The sequence below is a fragment of the Calidris pugnax genome, unplaced genomic scaffold, assembly GCF_001431845.1.
Source record: "Calidris pugnax isolate Ruff unplaced genomic scaffold, ASM143184v1 scaffold349, whole genome shotgun sequence".
In the NCBI taxonomy this organism is placed as follows: domain Eukaryota; kingdom Metazoa; phylum Chordata; class Aves; order Charadriiformes; family Scolopacidae; genus Calidris; species Calidris pugnax.
Window position 1 is genome coordinate 802786 of NW_015091088.1, and position 12981 is coordinate 815766.

General features: G+C 41.4%; 1 protein-coding gene across 5 annotated transcripts in view; it reads left to right on the forward strand.

Moving 5' to 3' along the window:
* APBB2 (amyloid beta (A4) precursor protein-binding, family B, member 2) overlaps positions 1-12981 on the forward strand; it is a 187741-nt gene that overhangs the window by 85943 nt on the left and 88817 nt on the right. For all 5 annotated transcript variants that reach the window (XM_014957835.1, XM_014957838.1, XM_014957833.1 and 2 more), the window contains one exon: positions 1559-2359. In XM_014957835.1, the coding sequence (XP_014813321.1) occupies positions 1559-2359 (801 nt within the window). The remainder of the gene's footprint in view (positions 1-1558; positions 2360-12981) is intronic.

Consider the following 12981-nt stretch of genomic DNA (forward strand, 5'->3'; position numbering starts at 1 on the left):
TTCCATTTAAATTCTGTTTCGAACAAGTTCTAGAAGTTGTTCTAGGTGGGTGATTCAGGGAACAAAGAGTAGACTTGCTCTGCTTGGTTTTTAATGAACCGGAGGGATTGTTGGAAGTGTGCAGCTTTGACAGCACATCAGAGGAGGGAACGCTGTGAAGTGCTCCTTTTCACTTTGTGTTTATGTATATGTTCTTTTAAAACCCATATATTTAATCTCTTGTAAATCTGTATAGCAGTCATTTCTATCATATATCAAATATACAAGGATGCAGCACAACTCAGCTGGAATGATCTGTCATCGGCTGGCTCAAATTATAGCTTTTCATTCCTGGATAAGCCCCAGACACGTTTTTATGTGCAATATAAGCAGTCAGTGATATCTGAGGATTAGGAACAACGGAAAGGGTGTTTCATGCTGTGGCAGATGGGAGTGATTTATTAATTGGCCTCTAATTTGGTTGCCAGGTGTCAAACAACAGTGACTACGACAGTATGTAAATTGAGGTGTTCATGGTGGAGTTGTGCAGATTAGTGGGAGCCATAAATAGATGGTACAGGAATAAATTATATATTTTTGATCATTTTTCATGGGCTAAAAATCTGTTCCCTCAACAAACTTAATATTTTTTCAAAAGGTGAGCTACGCCCCTGGCTAACAAAAATCGGAAACTTGTGTCTACAAGTAGACAAAAGAATGGTTTTATTTAACAGCGGAATATGCGTGCTCTGCCCTAAGATTTAGGATTTATCCTGAAGTTTGAACTTTGTGAGGTGTAGAAATAGGAACCCATCTTCATGTCTGGAGCAGCCCTTTTTTTTTTTTAAGTTGATTGAATTGGAGCAGGATATTTTGCCAAGGGATTCCCTCCCCATTCCTGAAATCAAATACAGTATTGCAAAATAATCTACTTCTTATATTCCCTATCTTCTCACACTCTACTTCCCCTATAAAAAAAAAAAAAAAAAAAAGGGAGAGAAAGACAGACAAAGAGCAGAGAAAATGCAGGTGTTAAGAGACAAGAGCTGACTGGCCAGTCAGGCTTAAAATGACTAGTACCAGAGTAATACCTTAGATTAAGAAGCAGCAGCATCTGCCTGTGGTCTATTTAGAAATTTCTCAAATTTTCTGCTTCCTAGTGATGAGCACTTGAGATCTTCCCCTCCTTGTCAGAGGTAGAGGTGGAATACTAAAATGAGGTGATGGTATGGATGACTTCTGGACTCCCAGGCATTAGCAAAGGGCACCTCTCCTGTCCCCAAGCCTGTCTGCTGCAGAATCAGATGTGAAAAAACTGCCCTAAAAATGTCTCATATAGGGTCAAGCTTTCTGCTTTTTCTCAGCTTTGTGGTCTTGATGATCTCTCTATATTTTTTCTGCCTCTGTTTTTCCTTATTTAATAAGCTAAGCTTTTGTCTGTTCTCTTACCCACTTAGGTTGTGGTAATTTTCATGCTGTAAAACAATTGCCTAAAGTGCCGCATCCCTTTACCAGAAGCCCTAGCGAGAGCAGTGTGTATCATGAATGTGTTTCATGGCTGTTTCTTTTGCTTTTCCAGTCGATTCCGGCGTGGACGCCTTGGCAGTGTTTATGGCAAGCAGCAGCACGACGGACGTTGTGAACCGCAACAGCCCGGCCACCCCACCCAACACCCTCAACCTGCGCTCCTCTCACAACGAGCTCCTGAATGCAGAGATCAGGCACACGGAGGCCAAGAACAGCACGCCCCCAAAATGCAGGAAAAAATATGCCCTGACTAACATTCAGACAGCCATGGGGCTTTCCGACCCTGCGGCGCAGCCCCTTCTGGGGAACGGCTCGGCCAATATCAAGCTGGTGAAGAATGGGGAAAACCAGCTGAGGAAAGCCGCCGAACAGGGACAGCAGGATCCCAATAAAAACCTCAGTACCACTGCGGGCATAAACGTAACTTCTGAGAAGTTTGAAGGCAAAGAGCCGATCCCGCAGGATCCCTCTGGCTGTGAAATATTACCCTCGCAGCCAAGGAGGACCAAGAGCTTCCTGAATTACTACGCGGATCTAGAGACATCTGCTAGAGAGCTGGAGCAGAATTTTGTTGCGATGGAAGATAAATCGGCACAAAGCAACAGCCAGGCTTCCACCCTTATTGTCAACGGGGAAGCCCTGCCCCGGAAACAAAACAAGCTGTCGAGCCCAGAGGATGGCCAAGTTGCCACGGTGTCGTCAAGCCCTGAGACTAAGAAAGACCACCCAAAAACTGGGGCCAAAACAGATTGCGCCCTCCACAGAATTCAGAACCTGGCCCCAAGCGATGAGGACTCCAGCTGGACCACCCTGTCCCAGGACAGCGCCTCGCCGAGCTCGCCCGACGAAACAGGTACAAAGCTAAAGGCTGCTGGTGGCCACTGATTTAGAAATGTGTTGCTTAACCCTTCCCAGCTATAGGACAGCTATAGAGAGGGTCCTAAAAATATGCTGACTGCGCCTTTTGCTAATTTATAAATAATTACTCTTCACTAATCAATGGGTAAAAGTTGTGAGAAGTACATGATTGCCTGGAGATGCTAAGTTACTGGTAGGTACCTGCACACAACAAACGTTTCTGAGCAATGATTTTTAGGTTCAGCAAAGATTTTTACTTTTTGAATTCAAACCTTTGTGAGTTTGAATTCAAACCCTCTGCTCCCAGTCATTTGATGGTATGCTTTTATTTAAAAAAAAACAAAAAAAGAGTTCTCCCAAACCTAAGGTAATTTAATTTCTGTGTTTTGCTTTCTCTGCGCAGCAGTTCCATACAGTAACTCAGAAGCTGAAATCATAGTATTTCATATTTTGGATGCCTGGGCTCATTAATTATTTGAACAGTAATGATGACTTCTGCACTGGCTCTGTTGTGATTTACAACACGTGTATTATTTTAAAACTCTAGAGATCTCATTTACTCTAGTTAATGGACTTCGTCGCCTTTTTTATATCCAAACCAACCTGTAAAGGCAGAACTTTGTCAAAATGAGGGGAGGCAGTCCGATCCTTCAGACTGATATGGGGCTAAAGAAGTTTGTCATATATTGTTTGTATTTTAAGTGATTTCATTATTACATCACAGAGATTATATAGTGTCTGGAGGCCACTGTGGTCCAAATCCATAGCTGCGTTACATGTCAGTTGTGCATGATTATGACAATAGTGATTTTTATTTTAATATATAAGGTTTTTTAAAATCACAACAGAAATCCCCACTATGTGACACATAATGGATATTTGATCTTTTTGATACGTAAAAACCTTTGCTGTTCAGACAGGAAATTTTTGTGAGGTCACCTCTTGACTTGCAAAATGAAAAAGTTTTCAGCTTACTAAAATTGCTGTTTGAGCTAATATTATTTCTTGGGATACTTGATATATGTGTGACATCACTGGTAACATTTTCTGGAGAAACTATCAATAGAAGATATTTAGATAATTTAATGCTGAGCTTGTTGGCTCCTTCTGTCTTTGCACTTGCTCCAGGTTTGGCAATGAGAAACTGGGGAGAAAGTTATATTCATTGGAAACTAAATTAGAGTAATTCCAAGTAGTACAATTAAATAGGGGTGGTCTAACATGCTAAGAGCTAGCAGAAGTTTTCTTTCTTTTTAAATAATACGTTTAAAATTTTCACCCTGCATGTGTATTGCCACTGTATGGTGTGTGAGCTCTTTTAGCACTCAGGAAGGGGGATTTTCTGAGCTGTTTCCAGGTGTTAGCAAGTTTGCTTATTTAAGTAACCATAGCTGAGCTGTGGTTTGTTTGCACTATGGAAATAAAGGGGAACTTTTCCCCTGATGAGTATGGGGAGTTTCCTCATTTTAAAAAAAAAAAAAAATAATAAAAATCTATTAATGAAGCCCTCAGAGCTCGCCACTCTTCTAAAGCAGAATAAATGGTGTTTTTAAAATTCTCCACTACCTTCACCATTCTAGCAACCAAGGTATAGAAAGGCAGATGTCCAGATATCCGAGTTCTGTCTCTCTACTTATTTTTACTCTTTTCTTATAAAGCACTAGAAAACCTCAAAATTGCCTTTCGAGATCAAAGTGGTAGAGGTGTTTCTTTCTCATCTCGTGGTCATTGTCAGAGAGCACCAAGTAGGACACAGAACCTGTCATACTGGATTGAATCGCTGGTTTTAAGAAGTCTGTACGTATAAGTATTCATGGACTCTCAAAACCCTCAGCTATTGCAATTTACAGACACCCATCTCTTGGGATTATATGCTGTCTTTCATTTACCTCCGGTCTGATAAAATTGTTTCATTAAGTGCTTCCAGTTTCTTTCCAAAATGGCCCATCAATTGCTATAACAGGAGAGAACTAAGAAATAAAAATGTTGAGTTGCCATGGATGCCAGGATGGCTTTTGGATGTGATGAAACAGGCCAGTTTCTCAGGCTTCCCTGCAGCTCCTTCTGGTCAGCTGAAAAGGGGAGTGCAAAAAGCCATGCAGCTGGTGTAGGACAAGGCCTTGCACAAGGCCTTGCTTCTCCCCAACTGACCATGTTATTTACAGCGGTATCAAAAGTACCAGTGTCCTCTTCTTCAGGGAGTGCCACCACTGTATGTGACTGCCCTACACCAAATGCCTGTCTGCTGCTGTCTGAGTGAATCCGGGAGGGCAGCTTAACAGCTGGTTACAAATAAACCCAGTTCAACCCAGTACAGAAATGACAGCCATGAGACTGGGCCTTGGGGATGAGGAGTGTGACTCTTGTAAATAGAGCCAGGTATTCTGAAATAACAGTACGTCTGGATAGAATAGACCTCTAATACAATAAAAATTACAGCAAATCATGAACTAGTCAGATTTATACCAATGGTCAATTCTGCCTCTGGTTTCAACCAGCATCTTTGACAAAATTAAAATGGATGTCTTCTTAAAAGCACTATTTTTCCTTTGCAGTACCTATCTGATATAGACAAGAAGTATGTTATTTACTACAGAACATGTTTTCTGTGTTCCTCGGTGTAGAAAAAGATTTATGGTAGTTGAAATACATTTGATTACACTGTGGATAAGCACAAATCCTGTAATACTAGAGAAAGAACATACCATCTTTGCAATTGTAAGGTTCTAGGTAAACATCCAGTTTTCGGATTTTGGGGAATAAGAGGCTCTAGTTCACACTTGCTATGCTTCCTAAAGGCCTGTCAACTTTTAATATTGGGCTGATATTTTGAATCCTGCAGGGTACTGATAACCATGTATCAAGAATGGAGCGTGCTTTATAGTCTCAGACATGACCATTTGCTGACTGCTTTCGAAATAGGAAAGGTGACTATTGCCTTACATCCCCAGTGTTTGTGTAGGTAATTTTCTGTACGTGGAGCAACTAACTCCATGTTTATCTTCCTTTTACTAAGAAGATTTTAGGGAAGAAAAAGTAAGCCAGTTTAAAAGAAATAAAACTTAGAAGGCCACACAGTTACACAGTGTTCACAGTAATGATCAGCATTCAGGGTCTACTGGTAGGCAGCCATAAAATAAATTGAAATTGATAGTAAATTGAACTTGAAAGATGACTCCCTGGAGCACACGCTGCTGGCTATCAGTTGCACAGGGAGGACGCTTGCTGTGTTTGGGCCGTCAGGTCAGTTTTATTTTGTGGTTCTCAGTGGAGCTACCGAAATCCATATCTTGAGTGCTCGGATAAGTGCTCTGACTTGAAACTCAAAGTTTCCATGGTAAAGAGAGGTGATCAGCACCCTTTTGAATTGGGATATTTAATTAAAATAGGTGTGTAAAAGTGAATTAACATGCATAAATTCAGGAATGGGAGGATAGATGTTTTATATAATAGTGATTAGCATCCTCTTCCAAGCTCTGTTTGCAATTACCAGGATTTGGGACTATAGAAGAAGCTTTCCAGGACATGTTGTGTGGTCACAGTTGCAGTTTTATACTTACTGTTTACCAAAAAGATAAAGAGCAATTCTTCATTTCACCAGAGCCGTTCATTTTCCTCCCTAGGGAGGGCTTGATTCAACTGCCTGCCTGGTGTCCCTTGAGATGCCTGGTGGTGTCCAAGACAGGCAACAGACAGGAGGCAAGAACTAAGGCTTGCGTTGTAGAGGAGCAACCGCAGGCGAAGTCGGACACACATCAAGTAACACTCACAAATGAATTAACCAGCTGGATAGAGCCTGAAACATCTACCCTGCAGTGCAGAAACAAAATCTGTTTATTTTCTGGGTCTGGCTTTGCTTTAAAAATCACTCCTTGGTTAATCTCTGCTATATTGTGCCTAAAGGGTCTAGGATGGTTTGTCATTCTTTCCAAACACAGTGCTCTCCCAGCGTGACATCTCTCCCTAGGTGCTCCAGGGCCAGGGGAGATTGAGTTCAAAGATAGTTGCCTTCAAGTGGCTGTGCTTTGACTACCAAAGCACTGCTGTGCCTTGCTTGGTGGCCCTATCCTAACTGACATCACTTCATTAATTTTGACGTTATTCCAGCTGAACTCCTGGTCGCTTGGTAGGAGTTTAACAAGCTGGCTTATTTTGTCCTTGGTATTTCATGTTTTGTGTGGTTCTTGTCTTTTGAGGGATGCTTATCTTGCTATTATAGTAAAGCACATAATTTCTAATCCAGACGAAATCAGGGTGCTGCTTTGTATAAGTGTATAAGATCTTGAGTGTTTTAAAATTAGTATTTTCTACTCATTAAAATGCATAGTTGTGGGGGTAAACAAATGCCTGCAGGCCTACCTGCTGGAACACGTGGAATACCGTCTGGGGAAGTGAAAGGTGGCAACGGGGAATAGAGGTTGTGACAAGACAACATGAAAAAGTGAATGCTGGTGCCCTACTACCACCTGGGTGGAAGCTATAGAGTAGTTCACAGTAATGTTAAGAGATGTTAGGACATGCTTTCTATACAGAGCTTGTTGTGTGTTGTAGCAGAGTGGAAGACTCTTCTGAGCATCTATAGGGAAAACTCGAGTTTCAGAAGAGGTAAACAGCTTAATCATGTCTGGTACTTTACTTGACAAACTGTTTTTGGAAACTTTTAAAGCTTCTGTTGTTTCAGGGTGGGCAGGTGTAATTCTGGATCCTGCAGGTCCTCTCTGAGGTTGGATGCGTCTTGCTGAAAAAGCTCTTCTGTTCCTAGGACTGCCTGTCTTCACAGGTCTCTCCTGAGACCGTGAAAAGAGCTCAGGTCCAGTCAGATGTAGGACCAAGCAAAGAGGAAGGGAAAACAAACCATAGAAGAGGAACCAGAGAGGGTAATGAGGGAAAGTCAGGATCATGATGGCTCTTTCAGAGGGATCATAGGGCAGGAAGTTGCACAGAGAATAGCCACCATCAACTAATATCATACTAACTGCCCCTCCTTTAAAAAAAAAAAAAAAAAAAAAAAGTTCCCAGTTCATAAAACTGTGGAAGTAATAACAAATTATGACCAAAATCGATCCAGTAAACCTCTGCCTCAGCATTTCTGAATGCTGTATAGAACTCAGGCCAAACTTCAGTCCACCTGATTGATGCTTTGAAACGGGCATAGAAATCTCTGAGGAAGGGTTGGAAAAAACAGTGTTATTTGTGGAAGGACTCTGAACCTTTGGGCCCCAGTTCGTTAGGGGAAGCTGAGAACAGGGGTATATTCTGCTAAGTGGGTTCTGTGTGCTCCGGAGCTCTTTGCAGCCTGGTTGGATGCTTGTTTCTCATCTTCCATACTCCTATATCTCAGCAGCGGGAGGTGTGGTTGAGGAATGGTATTGCTGCTCAGCAGAACAAGTCTCTAGTCCTTTACAGTGACCTCCAAGCTTTTGGAGGATCACACAGTTGCTGGCAGAGCAGTGATTCACCTGAGTGTACAACGCTGGGGATGGCTGGGACGGTTTGGGGAGTTTCCTGCCTAGAAGTGATTCCTGCCTCTTTGCAGCTCAATCTTCTGCAGGGTGGAAACCCAGAACCTGAACCACTGCAGTTGTTTCTCCGAGCATCTGCAGCAATACCAGCGTCAGGCCCCAGTACCAGTGGTGAGCTTGTCTCACTGCTGCTCTCAGCGGGGGAGAAAGCCGATGGGGAAGAAGAGTTGTGGGATGGGGAGGAAGGTGGGAAGGGTTGGAAGATGGCAGCATCACCTCGAGGCTTGTTGAGAGGAGGGACCCACTGGAGGGGGAAGCAAAGGGAGAGGAAGCAAAAGGAGAGTAACTGCAGCTATGGAGATAAGCGAGAACTTGGCAGGAACTGGGGGGAAGCTGGAATAAGCAGGAGCTGGAAGCAAGTAGGGGTACTCGTAGTCAGTAGGTTAAGGCAAGCAGGGCTAGCACACAGACAGCCATAATAAACAGGATGGACTAGGAGCGAGTAAAGCAGCAGGAGTGAGTTCTGGGGAATTTCCATGTGTTTGAGGCTGGGATGTTATTTCATGGAAGTTCTGAAAACTTAGAGCAGGCAACACCAGGGAAGCTCTAGGTGAAAGTTATTTAATCCTGAAGTACCACTAAGAGAAAATCAAATCCTCGCTTAAAAGTGGATTCAGGCCTTGGTGGAAGGAGATGTCTGTGCAGTGAGGAGGACAGGCCTAAATCCCCCTTGAGTTCCTGCCCTGGTATATTTGCACCTGTAGGTATTTCTTTTAGTCTCCCCAATTTAGTGGCTCCTTTAGACCTTGGTCTCTTAGTGCACTGGTTCCTCATGTGCTTGGCTCTCTCACAGGTCAGCTTTAGCTGATTGAAATTCAATTTAGCTTTAACTAACAACATGGGACTGGCTGGATGTCGTGAGTCCCTTAAGTCACAACTGTGGTACTAAACACACAGAAACCCATAGCGTGTACCACCGAGACGTGGGGTGGGTGGTGCTGCAGGCAGCCTTGGGTTTGTTGCCACTGCATCAACAAAAGGTGGGCAAATTCAGGGCAGCACCAAGCCATCTCTGTGGACCAGGAGAGGTCTTCTATGATGGGACTTGGCGCGCTGCAGAGACCTTGCTCTGAACTCAGTCCTCACTTCAGAGTGGATGTATGGTCCCTGCCTTAAGCGACATGAAGCCTTTTTTTAAGCAATCCCATGAAAGAACATACATTTGCCATTAAGGCTCAATTGCTTCATTTTGAGATGTATGGAGCCCCTGGGTACTCAGCATTAGGTCGTAAATGTCCAATATCAGGATGCCAGAGAGATCAAGATAAAGACATTAAGTGGGTTTCCTGTAGTGTCTGAGATGTGGATTTCTAAAGCCCAGCAGTGCGTGTCCTTCGGTTTGTGCAGTAGATTTATCCGTGATACTTCAGTGATGAGAAATCCTCAGGGGAGAAAGGGAGGACAGCCCCAAACACGAAGCATTTATTTTTTTTCTTCCTGCTCGTAGTGTGTCTGGGGCATTTTAATCCATTTTTATATGGTGTTATGTTACAGGGATTGTTTTTAACTACCGTTTGTTATGTTGATCATTTTACATGTATGTCATTTGATACACTGGGCTAATTTATTACCTAATATGATTTTCAAGTGAAAGCCTTGAAGTGGTCAGTCTCAGAACTATTCATGAAACCATTTCTAAATGATACTATTTTTTTCCTAAACAGTAACACAATTTAACACGAACTAGACTAATTTTTCCTATTATTCTGTTTTTAATTGCTTTTCAGTTGAGCTTCTGTAGGGCTATATTTAAATATGAAACACTTCTTCAGTTATTAACTCAAAGCGATAGTTGCAGTGCACTGAGAGATAGGTAGAGTAGCATTGTCATGATACTCAAGAGGTGTAACTGTAGAGTGTGTTGTTTGTGCATAACTGATAAAATAATCTAAAGTTATGGCTTCTTTTACTTTTAGAAGTGGATTTTTGGCTCTTTCCTGAACCTGGGAAGTTTTCAGTAAGAAACAAAGGAGCCCTTCCCTCCTCCCCTTCTCAAAATGAAAGCCAAACTGCACAGCTCAGATTGGTCAAATTAATTTTTAAATTAGAATACATACCCATTCAGACTTTAATTTAATTTTACTTCTACTCTGCAAGAAAGAGACAGTCAGTTACCCTGGTCATTTTGGCTGACATGATTCTTGGCTTTGCTTAAATTATTGATTATAGCAAGGGGAGGGACTTTGCGATGAGAACAGCGCTCGCACTAATAGAAGCCTTTCACTAAATCAATTTCTACCATTGCTGCAGTGCACCTTCGGGGAGTTGGAGGTTAGCAGCCTTAAGAAGAATTTTGTCTTCAAAGAGTGGATCTTTGCCATACATTTTTCTAAGCCTTTTCTTTTCGTGTTTATACAGGCAGCTAAGGAGAAAAAACCAACATAAATATATTTCCAGGGGTTGATTTGCAGGGTGAGGGGCTGTTCTGGTCCAAAGTTGAGCTGATTAAATCTTGATGTGATTGATATCCTAAAGGCTTGTGGGCTGAAAGTACTGTTTCAAAAGCTTGTCTCCTGAGCAGAGTCAGTCAGAAAATACATCAATGTCTTGCAAGCTGGAATCAATTCAGTAGAGAATGCACTGTATGCACAGGCTGCTGTAATTCCTGTATAGCCATCCCTCTCATTTTTTCCTGGCTTATTAGAAAATGCAGTCATTTATATGGTCAACATGTGGTGTCTCCTCTGGAATAGGGGTGGCTTTTCTTTTCTCCCACCCAAAGCACCATTCCTCGTTAGACTAATTAAGTGAGTGTCTGTTGAAACACGGCAGTGTATTTTCCCATATTTGAGTTGGAGATGCTACACAGGAGGAGAATATGAAGCTGTTGGGACATGTATATAGCAAACTTAAAGGATGCTAGTAGCAGATCGGTACATGTTGAACTATACGGGAGCATCTGGTAACAGTAAGTAACAAATTTTTTTCTATTTTACTTTTTTTTAAGCTCCGGTTGACAATGTCACAGGTCTGGATATTTAATACAGTTACTTTATCTGTTAATAAATATTCTGCTGAGTGGAGGATCAGCAGGTATCTGACAGCTTAAGTTGCAGCGTGCATGGTGTGCAGTTAGTGCTGTAAAGGTATCTGTCTGAATGAATGCTCATCGTTTCAGTAGTGAGTTGACAAGTGATGTTTGAGGCTTGTGATCCGTAGAGCTCAAAGGTTTTTACATAGGTTTAAAATAAACAGACTTCTAGTTTCTCCTTCAGACGTCACAAATCCCTCCCCTGGCATTGCTTTATTTTCCTTGCAGTCAAAGGGAAGAAAAAAGTCTGTCTAAATAATACAAGAGCAGTACTCCTAGTCATTCCCTAAAGTTCAAGTTAAAGCAACTTTGGAGATACTGAGTGAGGTTTTGGGGGTTAGAAAAGTGAGGTGGTTTATAGCCAGTATTTTCTTGGGATTTGTCAAAGAATGTTGTCTAATATATTGGACAGGTTTTTTGTGCGTTTTGCCAGCCCTAAATCAATCAGTTTGGCCAGGTCAGAAAAATTACCTTTTGTTGGAAAACTGGTTCATGCAAAACCTTTACACAACTTTTTGTCTTCGTTTGTGGAATTGTAATTAAATAACGTAACTGTATTTGCTTCTTACAAAATCAAACTAATAAATCAGATCAGTATTTCTGATTATTAGCTTTCAGTTTAGTTCCATTTTTTTTTCTTTTATTGGCAAGCCAACGTCATTTGACACACTCTTATAGCAGGTTTTCAAGATAACATTTGGTGTTAAACTCAAATTACCTTATTTTCTTTTATGCTTGACTAAACCAGAATAATGAGTCTCCCTTTTTTGCCTGTCAACAGATCAACTAAGGAGGAACTTTGTTGTCTCCTGACTACATTAATTTCCCATGGTTAATTGTGCTGAAACATAACCGACATTTTTTTTAACAAAGATATTTGAAAAGTAGGAAAAAGACATCAGAAAAATAGAGATTGTAGGGTTAAGTTTCCACTAGCGTAAAATAGGAAGTTAATTTGATTTTTTTTCATACAGGTTTGGGTTGTTTTTTTTTACTAAAATGCATGTTGGCTTTGTTAAAGTATATTGCTGATGTGTAATCAGGGTATGTATAGGAACTAAGGCCCTTATGCAGCTATCAAAATGAACGTGTGATCATTAAGAGATCATTTTTCTATATTTCTCTTGATTTCATAGTTGAAATGTCACTTTCAAACTGTACTCCAGATTCTTGTACTTTAAATATACCAGTTGTACTGCGCTATGGGAAGCACCCCTTTCCTAAGGTTATCTAATCCTACAATTACTTCACAGGGAAAATGCAGTTTCTCAAAATAAGCTGCTTTGGGAGTACGGTGACATGGAAGTTGCCCCATTCCCTTTTCCTCCTGGTGGTTTCTGTCCACATCCACTTTAGTTTTAAAGAAGCTGGTCCAGAAAACAGCGGTCCGTGGTCCAGAGTGCTTAGGACTTCCCAGAGGAAACCTGCCTTTTTCGGGGGGTCAGGTGTCTCTAACTCGAGAGAGACTTGTTAATCTGAGACAAGCTTCAGCTGTCCCATCATAAGGTCAATTGAGCAGTGACTTGGGAAGACTTGTAGTTTTCCAGGACTGATGGAGAGGGAGGGATTGACTCTCAGGTCTCTCTGCCAGAAGCAGGTAGAGATGCTTTCTACATGTTTGACCAATGTTTCAGGTTCACTGCTTCTAAATTTTCCTAATGGTGGTGTAATAACTATTTGACAGTATTTTAAAAAAAACAACAAACACCAGACAACATCTACTGATTTGAAAGTTGTGCTCCCTGCAGACCACACTTGAAATACTCTAATATTAGTAATTACTGGTTGCATGTTTTTAACCTTTCCTTTTATGTATTCAAGTATACAACAGAAGCTTTATTGAAGGTGAGGGAAGATATCTGGCATTTGCAGAGTACATCTCTTATTTTCCCATCTGCAGGCAGGGCCTCGGAAGGGAAGGGAGACAGTTTTCAGATCTTGCTCTTTTATTATTAACACATTTATTTTACATCCTATCGTTAATTGCACAAGAATTCATAGATATATAATGCAACTATAAAGGCTGTAGTACTGATGAATAAGTACAAATGCTTCAGTTTATAC